At 47.5% G+C, this 17,011-nt stretch overlaps 2 protein-coding genes across 3 annotated transcripts in view; one reads left to right on the forward strand and one right to left on the reverse strand.

Annotated features, from left to right (window-relative positions):
* Nucleotides 1-205: 205 nt before the first annotated feature.
* Nucleotides 206-10,566, forward strand: p2rx1 (purinergic receptor P2X, ligand-gated ion channel, 1). Of its 2 annotated transcripts, none has more exons than XM_047020547.1 (13): nt 206-555; nt 3,114-3,258; nt 4,710-4,781; nt 5,216-5,285; nt 6,703-6,790; nt 6,911-6,991; nt 7,679-7,820; nt 7,946-8,091; nt 8,211-8,301; nt 8,400-8,465; nt 8,630-8,725; nt 9,732-9,770; nt 9,949-10,566. In XM_047020547.1, the coding sequence occupies exons 1-13, from the start codon at nt 368-370 to the stop codon at nt 9,952-9,954; spliced, it is 1,230 nt and encodes a 409-aa protein (XP_046876503.1). In that variant the 5' UTR covers nt 206-367; the 3' UTR covers nt 9,955-10,566. The 2 variants fall into 2 exon arrangements, with proteins under 2 accessions (XP_046876503.1, XP_046876504.1); XM_047020548.1 differs by having other exon boundaries at nt 5,216-5,273.
* camkk1a (calcium/calmodulin-dependent protein kinase kinase 1, alpha a) overlaps nt 10,514-17,011 on the reverse strand; it is a 15,169-nt gene continuing 8,671 nt past the window's right edge. Inside the window, 5 exon segments of the mRNA XM_047020933.1 lie at nt 10,514-13,797; nt 14,170-14,217; nt 15,303-15,406; nt 15,509-15,637; nt 16,725-16,812. Coding sequence (XP_046876889.1) covers nt 13,725-13,797; nt 14,170-14,217; nt 15,303-15,406; nt 15,509-15,637; nt 16,725-16,812 — 442 coding nt within the window. The 3' untranslated portion in view covers nt 10,514-13,724.

Consider the following 17,011-nt stretch of genomic DNA (forward strand, 5'->3'; position numbering starts at 1 on the left):
GAGAGAGGAGAGAGTGAGTGAGAGAGAGTAAGAGTGAGATACAGTGTGAGAGAAAGAGAGAGTAAGAGAGAGAGAGTAAGAGAGAGAGAGTAAGAGAGAGAGAGAGAGAGAGAGAGAGAGAGAGAGAGTAAGAGAGAGAGAGAGAGAGAGTAAGAGAGAGAGTGTAAGAGAGACATAGCGTGAGAGAGAAAGTAAAAGTCAGAGAGTAAGTGAGAGAGAGTGTGTATGTGTGTGTGAGAGAGAAAGAGAGAGAGAGAGACAGTAAGTCAGAGAGAAGGAAGACCAAAACTCAACAGCGTGTCAGCTGCTGTTGGCAGAGCACCTCAGCCTGAGCAGTCTCAGAGGAGAGAAGACAGCAGCAGGTTGCATGTATTCCTGTGGGCTGGAGGAGCCCTCATCTCTACCTGGACGCCACACAATGAAAAGCTACGTCTCCAACGCTCTCTCGGACTTCTTCTTCGAGTACGAGACCCCCCGGCAGGTGCTGGTGAGGAACAGGAGGGTGGGGGTTGTGTGTCGCTTGATCCAGCTGGGGGTCCTAGCTTACATCATCGGGTAAGATCCCCCCCCCCCTTTCAAACACCCCATTTGTTAGTACAGTTTCTGTGTTTCCTGCCTCCTCTGAATAGAGAGGGCACATGCGTGGGAGCTGCAACTCAGCGTGTTTCAACGTGTCAGTGATTTCAGTGCATTCTTAGGGGAAGTTGACCTATCACCTTCGTCACTGACATTTATACGTGTTCCTCTTTTTAAGAAGAGATTGTGAAACATTATGTTGGATGCATGCTTAAAGAATGTAGTCGTCTACATGGGAAACATGTGGTCTAAGCGGTTGGCTTGTTGTTCACGTAATCTCACTGGCTGTTATCTGACAAATTGTGTCAGAGTTGTGACAGGAAATATAGTTATCTGAAGGGCTGGTTAGAATCCTTTCTTTCATCAGTCTTGGCCAGTACCATTTCAAACACTTCTTGAACTCCAGTTTTACCTCTTAGATTCATGTTTAGACAGCCTTCCTGCATGCCTGGCTGTTTGCTCACAGATGTACCAAGCAAAACATCCTCTCATACCAAACGCCTCCTTACTTTCTTGTTTCAACATGCGGGGTTCAGATGGCAGAGCGGTTGGGAAATCGGGTTATTAATCAGAAGGCTGCCGGTTTGATTCCTGGCCGAGCTGAATGACGTTGGGTCCTTGGGCAAGGCACTTCACCCTACTTGCCCCGGGGGGAATGTCCATGTACTTACTGTAAGTCGCTCTGGATAAGAGCGTCTGCTAAAATGATTAAATGTAATGTAGCAGATTACAAATAGTAGAGATGATGCAAGAGAGCTAACAGACATTCGTACATACTTTTTTATTCATTGCAAAACCATGTAAAACAGCTCTTGTGTGTGTGTGTGTGTGTCTGTGTGTGTAAGGGCATGTATAGGCATTAGGACCTGAGGAGCCGAATATGCGATGAACAGACTCTGGCATATGCTATCACAGATAACAATCAAACATAGGCGTTGTTGTGACTACAGTATGTTACAACAGGAATCATGACATAGCTTGGGTGAGGGTCACGCATGAGAATTATTGGACGACACAGTTCAAGATGTGTTCATGCCGGAACGTGAACTGTTAAAACTCTGTCTTTCTGGTATCAGAATTATAATAGACGAGGGCCATAGATACTTCCTTTGTGCCACGAATGTTTGCTTACTCTGAGGTTAATGTTGCTGTTACAATCACATTTAGTTAACATTCTCATGTCGAAGGATTCTCAGAGATGCCTTTGTGGCATGTGTAACCACATACGCCACGTAGGCTGAAGATTATAAGTCCAACGAATGGTCCAAGTACCGTCAAAAGAAATATTTAACAAAAGGTGGAATTCATTTGTGCCTTGATGATCTAGTCACTTTGGATACCATCCCTCGACAAGATTTCAGGCCTGCCAGTGTGAAACCCTCTCCTACCTCCCCATCCATCAGGCCACATTAGCCCAGGTTGTGATGGACAAGCAGCCCGATGTGATGAGGAGCCTGTCCAAGCCTCTCCTCCTCAGGACCTTCCGTCGCTGGCAGCCAGAGTCCGAAAGCCGGGGCCTTTCTACATGAGATCAGACAGCCATGGATGGAGCCCTGCTTCAGACCTGAACACTCAAAGAGAATCTGTCAGAGCATAAAAGCCATTTATTCACACATCAGACAGTTCCGTTTCCTCTCTGGTCCGCCAAGCCAGACAGCCCTGGGATACAGATCAGACACTGATTAGACTTAGATTACTCTGGTAGAAGATATGGTCTCTTCATTACATGCTTTAGTTTTCATCGTTTCCATAATAATTAAGATTTTTTTTACTTTCTCTGCAAAACTCCTATTTCTCATTGTCAAACAACCCATTCTAGAAATGTCCTTAAGACTAACAAAGGTTATGATAGTATAATAAAAAAATGTCGGGTTAGAATTTATTACAAAATGACCAAATAACAGATTTGATTGCATTTTTTGTTGACATTATCTGTGGCCCAACTAGCTGTAAATGAAGATGTGAAAGTATGCAACATCCTGGGCTTGGGATGTTTTCATGTCCTTTATAAAGCACCAGTCTAGGTGTGGATTGTTATCTATTCCCCTGTCCGCTCCCACACTCCCTAGCAGTTTGCCATCTGTGCAGCGCAGATCAGATAAGCTGCCAGGCGGCTGGTACGCATTCACATCTCTGTAGATTCAGTTGAATATAAAACCAGGTAAACATTGCCTCACATTCTCTGCTTTAGGTGTCAGTATCTCTGAGTATCACCACTACAAGGTGTATGGGTGTCTACTAATGAACTCTGTTGAACTAATATAAGCTAATATCAACAAGGCCATGTCAAATAGTTTCAGTGAATGTAAAAGGGAAACGTTTCGTTTACCCAAAAGTCAAATAGTTACTGATCAGAACTGAAACTTGAGACTGATTAAATAGGTGAGACTGGTTTTGAATAGTATGCATTTAGACACAGTGCCCTGAGAGGATGCAGCTGCACTAATGGAGCCAGTGGGACCCCTTTGATATTACCCAGCTACTGATCACTAAGATGATTAAGATCTACTAACTCCTGCGCCGTCTTTCCCATGTAGGTGGGTGTTCATCTATGAGAAAGGCTACCAGTCCATAGACACAGCAGTGGGCTCCACCTTCACCAAGATGAAGGGAGTGGGCTACACCAACGTGTCTGGACACGAGAGGGTCTGGGACGTGTCCGACTATGTTTTCCCTGATCAGGTGGGTGATTGGCTGGGCACCAGAATCTACATGTGGAACGTCCGTCGGAGGATGGTGTATGTGGATGAGACTGACAGGATGACTGAACACAACATAGACTAAGACACCAGGCTACTGACATCACTAACAGATTCATAGATCAAGGGCACTTATATTATATCCTCTTGGAACTTAATCACCACAGTCATATGTTTAATCAGTTTTGGTAAGGGTGTTATCATGGTTATGTTTAATAATGCTTGGCACATAACACCATCAATGCACAGGCATGATTGGCAAAAGACTGTCTTTCTTTACAGTGAGGTAATCCACTTTACCGGCAAAGTAGACAAACATCAAGTCAGATGACACTGAGCAAACAAAATGATTGTTTGCCTATATGTAGCCAGCCCTTATTGACAGATAAATAGAGACTAAAAAAAGGCTCAATCTGCGTGCCCACTGATGTTTGCTCTGAGGTGTGGTTGTAAGACCATTTTCTGTCATTCTAGTTTGTTTGACCACATTCTTCTGATGTTGAATGAAAAACAGGATCAAAGGGTCAATAAAGGTGCACAGTCTCTGTTATCTGAGTGGGAGCTGTCTGTCATCAGAAACTCACAACTGAAACTATAAATAATGACATACGTAGGCTTGTCTTTACAAGTAGATTAAGAATCAAACAGTAGCAGTCAAACCTGTCATGGATTAAATAATCCGTGAACGAATGTATCATAGTCACTCCATCCAGTTTTGTTAAATTGAAGTCTTCCGGACATGCAGTAAACAGCATTGCTGGAAGTCAATTATGGACAGAGTTAACCAGGTTAGAAAGTTTAGTCACAACTGACAAACTGTCTTTGAATGTGGTCAACGTCAGCAGTTTAGCAGCTGTGACAAAATTACACAAACTAATGCTGTTAGCCATGAAGTCTGCACTACTAGGTCTCATTAAGGCATGGGCACATTTCCTGTTCTGTATATAGTGTCGCTGAGTTAGGTTACAGCGAGAGCACCACTTGACCACAGACCAGGACAATGGAATGAAGCTGAAGGCTGAAGTTAGTGACCAGTCTGTCCTGTTACCATAGCAAAAACAGCTAAAAGGTCTTTTACCTTACATGATGACATGTGTTCATGCCCCACGGGGTCTGCGAAGGTTCATGCTATAACCTTTCACATGACTGACGTCACCCCTCATGACATCCTGGCACAATGACATTTGCAGGTAAAACGCAATTAGAAACCAACACATTTTGAAATAGGTAGGCAAGAACTATCTCTATTCATATATAAATATCTGAATAGCGATATCGTCTGAATGGCCTGGCGATATGTGAAAGATCAGGCAAGTGAAATGCGATATACTGGATGAGAAAGAGACTGGCCTAACTCCAGCGAAAAGGAAAATTTCTTACTTTCTAAACTTCCCACATTTTCTAATCTTAATGATGTCCTATCTGGTTTCCCAGGGAGATTCTTCTTTTGTTGTGATGACAAACTACATTGAAACAGAGGATCAGACGATGGGGAAATGTCCAGAGGTATGTATCACCTCCTGTCTCTTAGAATCTTTGTCCTTGGTTCTTTCTCATGAACAATGCTGTTTAAGGAAATCATATTCAGTAATACCAAATAAAGAGGCCAAGTCTCATTACTCATTATCAGCCTCGCAATTAAAGGTTACGAGCAGACTTGCAATAGGAACAGTACTAATCTTTTATAGGTTTTGCCAACAATTTGAGATCCATCTCTTCTCTTCTCTCTCTCTCTCTCTCTCTCTCTCTCTCTCTCTCTCTCTCTCTCTCTCTCTCTCTCTCTCTCTCTCCCTCTCTCTCTCTCTCTCTCTCTCTCTCTCTCTCTCTCTCTCTCTCTCTCTCTCTCTCTCTCTCTCTCTCACTATCTCTCGCTCTCTCACACACACACACACACACACATACACACACACAGACTGACCAGGTCCCCTCTTTTCTTGCAGCTCCCAGACAAGAACCGTTGCAGTTCAGACCGTGATTGTGAAGAAGGGGAATACAAACGTACGGGACACGGTAATGTTCTGGCAGCCTGACAGTGTGACCACCCCTTCTCACTGACTAACCGTCATCTGTACTGCTCTTGCTAAGCTAGGCTAGGCTAAGCTAAACTAACGTCTCCTCACCCAGCACCCTACTCCCCTCAACCTTATTTACTGAGACATTTCTTCATACCTTCCAGTAACCTTACGGTCAGTTAACTAGTCTGTTGTTTAATAGATGGGAAAGTTAATTATGAATTCTAGTTGAACACACGCAGTCTTAGGGACAATGAGCCCAGTTGGTCACATTGTGGCACGTAAGGTAAACTGGTTGGAAAGTGAGTCACTGTCCTACAGCCAGGGGCTGGACTGACAGAGGGGTGACAGAGATAAATAGTCTAGTCGTGGTGAGCTGTAAGTGTACAGAGGACTGTGTACTGGTGAGAACACCCTTGTATTTAGGCTCTATGAGCTAAAACACATTGAACCGCACAGCTCTGGCCAAACACAAAGACACAAAGATAAACATTTTTACTCTTCCTGCATTCCCCACCAACCAGAAAAAAGAAAGAAGGCTTGATTAAGATCAACAACGGGAATGGATTCGTGAGAGCCATCGCTGTCATGGTTTTAGCTTGTTGCAGGCTATGGCCCACCCCTGCACACACATTCAAACCCACATTAAACACACAGAGATACATGTAAACACGCATTAACTCAGACATCCAGTCTCACAGGCGTATACAGTACACACACACATGAACAGACGGAGGACATCCCAGTCTAATAAACCCAAACGTATATCTCAGCCAGTTCAAAAGCCTCTTACGTAAATCTGGAACAGTTCCCCTGTCCCTGGATTAGATCAGAGTCCCTCTGACCGGCATCAGAACCAATCAGATCACCGTCGGCGGACGCTTTGGATCTGTTTGCTTCAGGACTTTCATGTTGACCAAAGGGTGCCAACATCCTTGAGAGGGTCATGTTTGTCAGGCCATGTTGTCCGTCGCCAACCCAACAGACGAGCCGAGGCACAGCCCCGATTGAAGTCGAAGCGTACTCCGGGCCTGGATGATTCATCCTTCAGTGCGGCCGCCCGTACTGTTTGCCCGGTGGATCTACACGTATAAATCTCACACTTCTCCAATTTGATGAGAGAGACAGATAACAAAGCATATCCCACAGAGACATTTCTGCTTGAGATTAAAGAGATTTGGAAATGCTGTTCCGACTCTTGGAACAGTCCTTTTGGCTGGCTGAACAATTTCCTTTGGTCTTTATCATCCTCTTGTTTTAGATAAGAAGTGGAAGTAGAGAGTTTGAGATTGACTGTTTGATGTGCTGTGAAGAAGGGCTCATCTCAGTCACCGTCAGGCATGAGGAGTGCTACCCTGAGCTGCAGATTCATGTCATGTCTGTGTTCATCATGTTCGTCTGTCTCCCCCCTCAAGGCCACATGACAGGGAAGTGTGTGAACTCCACAAAGACCTGTGAGGTGCTGGCCTGGTGTCCCGTCGAAGACGACCGCACAATACCAGAGTACGTACCGTAAGACAGCTGGAACGAGGCTTGGGGATTTCCTGGGTCACGTCTTAAACGACATTTTCATCTCGCTGAATGTAGCGTGGATCGTGTTTGATTTTGCTTGTTTGCCTGCAGTCCCCCGCTCTTGATATCAGCAGAAAACTACACTCTGTTCATCAAGAACTCAGTCACCTTTCCCCAGTTCGGTGTTTCAAGGTGGGTGGCCAGACTTGGAAGACATCTTACAGAACCAGGCAAAGCAAAAGTAGATTGGTTCCCCAAAAGCCAGATATCTGGAAAGATGAACATTGTTTGAACATAAATTGTTGCGCAAACGAAGACTAGTAGCCAGTCTTTATAAACAAACACATGACCAGATGCCGGGGCGTTAAGGTACACAAGCCGTCCGAGCATGCTGAAGCTTCCACAGCAGTAGGAACCCTAAGGAACATGAGAGGAGGCAGACGCCGTAGCTCCGTCCTCACTGCAGATCATTGTTATAGATATGAACATGCTTCCTGCTCCGTTTACGTTCCATCATGGAGGTCACTCAGCAATGAAGGGCCTGGATACACACTAGGTCAGATGGATGGCTGCCCAGGTCTCCCCTCCCTGCGGACGGAGACAGACCTTATAAGTCCAGGTTGTCATGACAGCGTAGGACTGGGCTACATCCGCACGATGGACCCATGTAATGCATTGATGATGCTTGAAACCGTGGTGCAGATGCATGTAATATAGACGGATTAGTGGGGTTTCCATGCTATATTTACACAGGCTTCCATTTCCAACACAAGCATCCATCGTAGGAGTCAGTTCGGTTTTTTTTGGTTCATAAACAGAACATTTGCATTGGTCTCACAGTGTATTCTGAACTGTTCTTTTTCCAAACGACTCTCTCAGGAGCAACCTGGTGGAAGGGGTGGACAGCAAATACATCAGGAGATGCTTGTACAACCCAGTTACAGACCCTCTCTGCCCCATATTCAGGCTGGGAGACATAGTCAACCTATCAGGCTTCAACTTTCCTACCATAGCCAAAGTGGTGAGTTGGCAGCGTTACTTTTCCATGGATGCACATCCCATTCCCAATCAGGGTTCTTATTGCCTGTGTTCCCTCTTGCTAATGTTGACTGTGTGTATGTGTGTGTGTGGGGGGGGGTCTGTAAGGGAGGGGCCATCGGCATTGTGATAGACTGGACGTGTAACCTGGATTTGCACCGGAGCAAATGCCGGCCCAGTTACACCTTCCACGGTCTCTATGGAAACCCTGATGAGAAGGACATGGCCAGAACTTCTGTTGGCTACAATTTCAGGTGCTCTTCACAATGTATCCCACTACGCCAATGCCCTGAATGACCTCTATGTTCCCCGTGGCTCAGTGAAGCATCCCTGAAAGTACATATTGACGTTGTTAATAGATCATGTGTTCTAGGTTTGCAAAGCATTATGTGGACGGTGGAGTGAAAAAAAGAACACTTTATAAAGTGTTTGGGATTCGAATGGACATCATTGTTAGCTCAGTGGTAAGTTCCAAGTTTGAACCTCCCATTGTGTTTGTACTCCTAACCTGTCAACTTCATGAACAAGAAAAGTTCTCAAAATCCTTTTGTTCTTTTTATAGGCAAGAAAATTTGATATAATTCCAACACTTACAGCTATTGGCTCCGGAGTAGGCATCTTCGGAGTGGTGAGTTTTGAAATGTTATCATTGTGCTTTTTTCGCATGTATACAGTATCTCATGTACTAGGTCACTGCTCCTCAGATCTCTTTTAGTAAGCCCTCCTCTCCTGGATTCAAGTCTCTTGACCGTAAAAGTCTCTGGTCTTGGTGCTGACTACTGTGTTTCCTAGGCAACTGTGGTGTGTGATCTGGTGCTGCTGAATGTACTATCCAAGAGAAAATACTACAAGAACATGAAATTCAAAAACACAGGCACCGGGGAACAGGTACGTTTGAGGAAACATTGCTCTACTCAGACCTTTCTGTGCTCCTATGGTATGAACACTAGATGGTAGCAGAGACTTTTGTAAAATATGTCAACGTATCACCACAGAATGTAACGACTCACTGACTCACTCTGTCATCTGTACACTGCTATGCTACTGGACGGCGTCTGAATAACACACACTTTAGACCCGCTTCCGTTATGACAGGGAAAGGAGTTCTTTCTGACTATGACCTTGCACGAACCGACGTCTTGTTTTGACTCTGCGTCCCGCCTTCCCACGTGTACTGTGCGGGAACAGTGTAGAACGGCTCTTGTGTAAGAGACTGAAGCTATAATGAAGGTATCCCTGCCAATAGTTACCAAGCAACACACACTCTTAACCCTGTCCTCCTACTCTGACGCATTGTGAGCCAAAAGAAACAGGCAGAACAAATTGTTATTCACAGAACTACAGACAGAAGCTCGACTTTCAGTACGTCCTTCTTTAACATCTGCTAAGCCAATCCAAGACCCAAGCTCAACCCAACATCCAAACCAGAGTCTGTGTGGATCAAGGCCGTAGCCATGGAGTCTACATTGGGAGAGACAAATTACATTTTTTATGATAATTTCAGACAGCGTGCGTGGTTGCCTGTCGTAGAGTAGTACATTTATATTTATACCATGGTCTGGGTGAATACTCGATTCTGATTGGCTGCAGGGGTGTCCGATATCGGGTGATGACGGACACCTACTACGTAATTGCAGCAAAACCTTTTCACCGTTCTAAATTATTCCGCTGGCTACACAGGAGCCAAAGTATCAATATATTGTGCCCCCCCCCCCCCCAATGTATATTATGATTACGTCCTTGGTGTGGATGTAGATTATAGAATAGATCAAAGAGTATCCATCTAAATGATCTCCACGGCAGAGGTAACAGTGAGCGCCGACAATGTTGGGCGAACATCTTCCTACGAGGTGAAGTAGCAGGACTGGGTGTAACTGTGTGTTTGGTCTTCCAGGAGGCGGATCTGGACGAGTGCGTGACAGAGGGATCGAAGGTAAACATGTGACGGACACGCTCAGGAGCCAATGGGAGGTGTTGTGTTTGTACAGTGACAACTCGTGGGTGGATGGGTGGGAGTCAGAGAGGGCAGAGATCTGTGCAGTGCTGTGGTGTCTGTGCAGGGCTACCTTCTACAACCCAAGTGGTGTGTGTTTGTGTGTGTCCACCCACAGGAGTGAGTGGATCAGAGGGGAACTCCTGGGCCCAGCTGTGTTCCAGCAGCCACTGCACTGAGTAGAGAACACTGAGACTGGATAGGAGGTTTTACACTTCTCAATGTCATCAATTGTCATCCCTTACAGCCTATAGAGGCTGGAAGTGAAGGGACGTTTTCTGTCTGCGAAACATGGATTGCTACACTCCCCCTTGGGCACCCCCCCTCCCTTCCTCCAACTGGACTCCTACCTGTCCTTCCAAGTGGCATGTGTCTAAGACAATGTTTTGTTCGTTTGTTACCTCAGAAATGTATGTGTTTTACTTTCACTACACTGTAAATATGTTGTTTAGGATGGACTTGAACTCCAGTGTGGATGATCCTGCCAACTCTAGCATGTTCGACCTTCTCACAGTGGACTCCAAGCGGTAGAACAGGTTTAGCTTGTTAGCCATGCAGTTTAACATCACCATTGACAGTTTGCGATTGTAGTGAATCCAGAAAACCATGTAGAGTTATTCATCTGTCAATCCCTCTCTGCCTTCTATACTTGTGTGGTCCACCTGGTGAAACTGTCTTCATGTCAAAGTTGTAGGGTTCTACATTAAATTTGACTCATTCTGAAGTCATTCTGATATTTTTATTGTCTTTGATTATGTCTAGGTGTACAAAAAGCATGCAAAAAATAGCTTTTTATATATTGGTACATATTTACATTGTAACCGTTGCATTCCGTACATATGTGCCATGCTTTTTTTGTATGTGGGACAAACGTCAACAAGTACATTCAGAGAAATGCAGCACGGTACACACATCTATTAACACAGTGACAACAGGCACCTTCAAAACAGATATCAGGACAGTTACATATGACATAGCAGCGATGCAAACAACAGGAAAAAGTCACCGTCCTAATGTCCTCAACATGACCTACATGCCCTCTCGCACATAGCCCTCAGGTTCATCAATAAAAGAAGATTTTACTCTATCAGTAAAAATACAACAATATATATATGTACAGTGTCTTTTAAATATGTAAATCAACATTAAATGAAGCGTACTGAATTTTGCTGTAAACGGTAGTGTTAACCTTTCCATATTGGAAAATTACATTTATATGTGAATGCATCATACTGAGTCATTTTACAAAAGAGCACAAGAATGTTGACAGGTGTTGCTGTTGGCTGGGGTGACAGTTGCGTGGAGTATAAGAGGGGGGAAAAAGTGCAATCTTTTAGCATAACAGTGCTTATATTATAGAAGACAATGTACATGGAGGTAAAGGACCAAAATATAGTGCCCCAACTGCCTTCAAAGCTGAGCCGGACTTCAACCGACATTTACAACACGACCCTGGGACAGGATGACAACAATATTGCACTTCTCACACATGGAATATACACATCAGACACAGACCAAGCTCGTCTCAAGCACAAGACATCTGAGTGTCCAAAGATAAAATCATCTGTTCCGCGGATTTCCCTTTAAGTAAGTCTCTCAGATGAAAGGACATCAAATGGTATTCCCTCTTGATGACCCAGAAGGTGTTTGAGAGAAGGTAGACGGGGGGTTTCTCTGAGCCCAGAGGTTCACCTGGAGACAAGACAGATGTCTAATCCCCCCCGCCCGCCCCCCTGAATATAAGCCCCTCCCACTGCATGAGGACACCGCTCCACAATGCACACAGGGAGGAGGACAAGCAGAAAAAAAACAAGCTCCGGAACTTTAGTCAAATGGCTGATTAAAATGAATGGGCATGGTGGAAATGATGTAGCGCCAGGAACGCATTAAAGCAAGGAAGAGAAGGAAGAGAAGGTGAAGAGGAAGTGTGAAGAAGGAGGGAGAAAACGCCACATGGGCGAGTCAGCAGAGCATCCCTCTGTCTTCACACGCTAGCTGTTTCTACGTCTTTGAGAAGGACGGGCAGAGAGAACCATACGGATCCACCGCCGAAACAACCTTTTACGGCATTAACAGATGTACATGATACCTGGATGTGGTATATACAGTACTTAACAAATTAATCCAACAAATGGGATGTCTCCATGAGTTGTAATTACCATCATTTGAAATGAGAGGGCAACATTTAAACAACTCTACATGCAAAAATTCTCTATGGTATACCTGTGGCACGTACAGCTCTGGTTTCCTTCTCAGAGGAGGGCTTTGTGCCAGAGCAGTGGATTGGAAGAGTGACAGGGGAGGAAAGAGAGGGAGAAAGGGAGGGGAAAACGCACAGCTCTGCACTGGGCCGTTCTAATCAACCACGAGGGGATAGTATTGACGTGAAAAGAGAACTGTTTTTGTTTGTGCTGGGAATAATCACCATATCGAAAAGGGGCCCTTTTCAGAGCAGCGAAAATTATCAGCGCACTTAGACTGTCAACATGCTCTTATCCAGAAGACAATATGCCTGGGTTGACAGGGAGCGAGAGAGAAAGAGAGTGTGTGTGAGTGAGTGAAGGAGAATGAGATGGAAATGGAGAGAGGGGACTCAATCTTCTCCTCTCTGATTTTGCATCACCAAACATGGTGACTCACTCCCTCGTAAGATGGCTCTACTCGAAATAGATGCTTCCAATGATTACAGAACTGTCTTAGGCTAATCACAAACACGTACACACACACACACAAACACGGCATTTCCCTCCATCTCGATTGTGATATGGCGACGACGAGAGAATGAGGGGAAAAAACGCGCGAAAACAGGCGACCAATCGGTGTCAAAGAGACGAATCTCAACAGCGACATCAGAGGGAGAGGCAGCAGCAGGAAGAGGGGAGACTGTGATGATGAAACAGCCTGCCACACCACATCATCAAGCCCCGAGACAAGTAATCAATGTAGGAAGCAGAAGACCCAACCGCTAACAACTAACAGGATCCTGTGGAAGCAGTCTGTGCAAGGCCTTGACGACTAACAGCAACACAGGGCAGGCTCTGAAGACAGCCAGGACGATGCTGTTCCAAAGGCAGGAGGAAGGACTAGAAAAAGCTTAGTCTGTTTGAATGGGTGCGACATCAACATTGACAGTCAACTGACTGCCTATATACAACACTGCAGCTGAATTGATCCGGGGGAGAGGGTGAGAGCCAGCGTCGGCTCTTGGGTCGGACTGCAGGGGGCGCTGTAAAGTCATCAGCATGCTGTTTCGGATTTTTTTCTGGGGGCGAATCCGTCTCTCATGGTGCACCCGAGGGACCTCTGACTGGGACGGACGGCTGAAACGGCTCACCATGCAGGGCAAGGTTGGGAATCACAGAGCACCACGAATACCATAAACACGTTCATGCGGTTGTTAAGTGAGACGCCAGCAGAAGGACATCCGGGTGGTCTTCTGGACCGGTGACGACGGGAGGGGTCCTCTTGGCTTGCAGTGCGGGGGGGTATGGGGGGGGTGGAGGGGGGGGAGTATGTGGAGGGAAGGTCTGGAAGGAGGGCTAGATAACTGGGTGTTCCAAAGCACGGGACTGGATAGAGAGACAGGAACGCAGAGGAGAGCTGGAGAAAGCGAAACATATGGATCTCCAATAGATCTCAAGCGATAGATGTATAGAGAAAGAGAGAGAGAGAGAACAGGAGTTTAAATATCTTTTAAAGGGATCAGCAAGAGAATGGGACTACGAGTTCCGAGTTCGTTGTGGACTTAAAGGGCAAGAGGTATTGTGCAGGCAGGCGGGATTTAAAGGGGAGGAGCATTTGGGCTGAGGGGAGTGGCCTGTGCAGGGATTTAAAGGGGAGGAGACGTCAGAGGAACGTGGAGCTGAGCTGGGGCGACGGGAGCCGGGGAGACTCTCAGGACGAGGGCTCGTCTTCGTGCAAGTCCTCCAGCTCTCCCTCCCTCGAACCCTCACCACTGCTGCCTTTCCTGGGAGGGGAAGGAGAGAGAGAGAGAAAGAGAGAGACAGACAGAGAGAATGAGCAAGAGAGTGAGAGACAGAAAGCCAACACCGATGCTTGGACAGAGTATTTCCATTGAACTCCTTGGCGTTCACAGGTCCCTGGCCCTTCCCATGGCAGGAGAGCCATGTCTGTCAGAATGCGCACCACACCAACACAACAACCACCAACAACAACCACCTCACCAATGTGTGAGACACGAGGGGATGAGAGGTAAGTCACGGCGAAACAAACTCCCATGAGAGGATGAGATCTATACAACAGGATGGGGATGGGTGAGGGGCGATTGGTTGGAACGTTTGACAGACACCGTGCTGGACCATACAGCACACAACTTTACCTTAAAGAGGGGTGGAGTTTAAAAGAGGGGCGGAACGGCCACGAGTCCCTGCAGCAGATAAGGGGGGAGGGGGACAAAATGAAAACAAGGTCAAAGGTGAGAGGGGGACGTTCAGGAGATGGGCAGGGGTTGGAAAGTTTATCCGAGATATCTTCTAACTCCCTCCCTCGTCTCTCTCAGTCCCTGCAGCTCTGACTGGGCGATATATGCCGCTAAACACCGACCCCAAGTCGTCTTTGTGCATGTGCCGCGAGTTCTCGGAAGAGATAAGGTTCTAGAATTTCCGACTGCTGTTCAGGCCTGCTTCCATTGTCCGAACCATGCAGCTGCAAGGTACAGCGACAAAGCAGTGAGTCCCTTCATCCACCAGGGGGCAGTAGCACTCCCTCCAGCCCAGCTCTCACACCAAGAGACTGCCGTCGGACTGCAGGGAGAGCGAGCCTCCCTCCGACCCGGCAGGGATAACGCCATCAGAAGGAAACGACGGAAAAGCGGTCCGTCTCATAACGCACCCTAGATTAGATCCATAGAGGCTATGGCGGGAGCCCCACGGTCAGTGATGACAGCACGGCAGGCGGGCTCCAAACACCCCCCCCCCCCCCGCCCCTCCCTCAGCCTCCTCCAGACAAACACATCGAGGGTCTCGGGTCTCTCCCCCCCCCAGCTGGTGCCCCTGAATGTCGTCCTCTGTGTGTCTTTCCACAGGAACCCCCCAGGGGAAATGTCACGGTGTCGGGGGGGGGGGGGGGGGGGCAACCCAAGGTGCAACGCAGCCAGACGACAAGGTAGCCAGACCGGGGGTACTATGGCAACGCTACCAAGCTGTAAGAGCGACAGGAAGAGACGGGTGTGTCCCTGCGCCCCCCCCCCCCCCCCTCTCCCCCAGGGTGATGAGAGGGCGGGGGTGGGGGGGGGGCGGGTCTCTATGGGAGATCAGACAGGAAGGTGTATGAGGAGGGCTTTGGGTGGGCGGGGTCTCTATGGGAGATCAGACAGGAAGGTGTGTGAGGAGGGTTAGGGTGGGCGGGGCTCCACCTTCAGGACTGATGTGAGTGGTTGGAGGGCTTTGGGGACAGTATGACTGGCAGGTTGGGTGAGCAGTGTGGGTGGGCAGGGGGAGGGCAGGCACGTACATGAGCAGGTTTCCGGGTGCAGACATGGACCTCTCCTCCCTCCTGCTGGGACACTCAAAGGGATTGCTGAAGGAGCGCTTTCTCAGCATGGCCTTCACCAGGATCTGACACACACACACACACACACGTTAAATCTTGGGATACACCAGTGACGCATCCGGCCAACTGTTCTTCTCCTGGCACACATGCATTGTGCGGCTCCTTACCACAGCAGACAGGCTGGGGACAAACTTGACGGAGTTCTGCACCTCCTCCTCCGTCACCTCCACCACTGTGCAGTGCTCCTCCTCCAGCGGCATGGGCTCCATGGACCACAGGGTCACCCACGGGTCCAGCTGCCACAACACACACACACCAAAAATCTAGTTATTGGCAGCAACTTGATGTGAAACCGTATCCACAACACCTGCGTATATTAGAACAATACACGGGCTCTGTAATGAAGTACGGGCTTGGCAGCTCGGCCAGACTCTAGGGTTGCCAGGTCCAGTGAACAACCCTCTAAGGTTGTTTCATGTCAGGAAGAACAGCCTGTCCCTTTGTGTCCTACAGAGGACAAAGCAAGGAGGCTAAATTAAAAGGTCAAATCAAAAGGTCTGGCTGATGAAGGTTTATTCTCTGGGTTAAGAGGCTTTAAGTATGAATGTTTCTGTGTCTCCTTGGATTTGTGTGTGCGTGTGCTTGTTTATCGGGTATGTGTCTGTTTGTCGGGTATGTGTGGTTGTGTGTGTGTCTTTGTGTTTGTCCGCCTGTTTTGTGTGAGTGTGTGTCTGCGTCTCCCCCTGGGAGTGTGTCTGTGTGTGTGTGTGTCTGTGTGTGTGTGTGTGTCTGTGTGTCTGTGTGTGTGTGTGTGCACGTCTGTATTCTTTTCCACAAAAGCAGGTAGTGCCGGGGGAGAAAGATCTCTCGTCATGCTCGTGCTAATTATCTCCTTTTCCACTAACACGCTCCCTGGAGAGAGACACACACATGCTCTCTGGGGGGGGGGGGGGGGGGGGGGGGGGGGGGGGGGGGGGCGCTCCCTGACTCGGGATCAGATTACAGCAGCTTCTGAATAACAGATAATACAGGGAGGGGGTTTCAGTTTCCACTTCAGGTTCCTTCTGCTTCTGAGAGAGGTGTGCGTGTCCGTAGGGACAAACGGGTTTAGTCATGCCTCAGAGTCATGCCTCAGAGTCATGCCTCAGAGTCATGCCTCAGAGTCATGCCTCAGAGTCAGGCCTCAGCACCACGGCTGCACGGCTAATGAGTCCCACTGTACATGCCACACACGGGTCACTCCCCATCTCTAGACCACCCTGATTGGATGAGCTCTCTCGATGCGTTGTCATAGGATACATCTCAGGCCTGTTGTGTGCGAGAGTGGAAAGTCTCGACCCCTCAACAGGTCTCAACCCCTCTGCCCAATCTCCCTCCCCTCACCTTGATCTCAGGTATGGTGATCCTGTTGTCTGGGTTCTTATCCAGCATTCTCAGGATGAGCGCTTGCAGCTCCTTATTGAGGTCTTTCCTGCAGGATCACACACACACACACGCCACAAGGTGAATATGTGAAAACATGCCCAATACACATCCTACAGCATGCAGGCCCACGATTTATACATGCCCGTGTTTAGTGGAGGCACACCCGTAGTTAAAAAGATACCCCACTCCATTGATCATAATAGTGTTATGAGAAAGTGTCTCTATTTCTTCTTTGTATGGAGATG

Source organism: Hypomesus transpacificus, chromosome 5, assembly GCF_021917145.1.
Source record: "Hypomesus transpacificus isolate Combined female chromosome 5, fHypTra1, whole genome shotgun sequence".
NCBI lineage: Eukaryota > Metazoa > Chordata > Actinopteri > Osmeriformes > Osmeridae > Hypomesus > Hypomesus transpacificus.

Excerpts from the sequence above, each read along its gene's own strand:
- p2rx1 (XM_047020547.1), top strand. The coding sequence starts at position 368 with ATGTATTCCTGTGGGCTGGAGGAGCCCTCATCTCTACCTGGACGCCAC. Across the intron at positions 556-3,113 it reads GTCCTAGCTTACATCATCGG|GTGGGTGTTCATCTATGAGA; the intron begins GTAAGATCCCCC and ends TTTCCCATGTAG. Across the intron at positions 8,466-8,629 it reads GAGTAGGCATCTTCGGAGTG|GCAACTGTGGTGTGTGATCT; the intron begins GTGAGTTTTGAA and ends TGTGTTTCCTAG.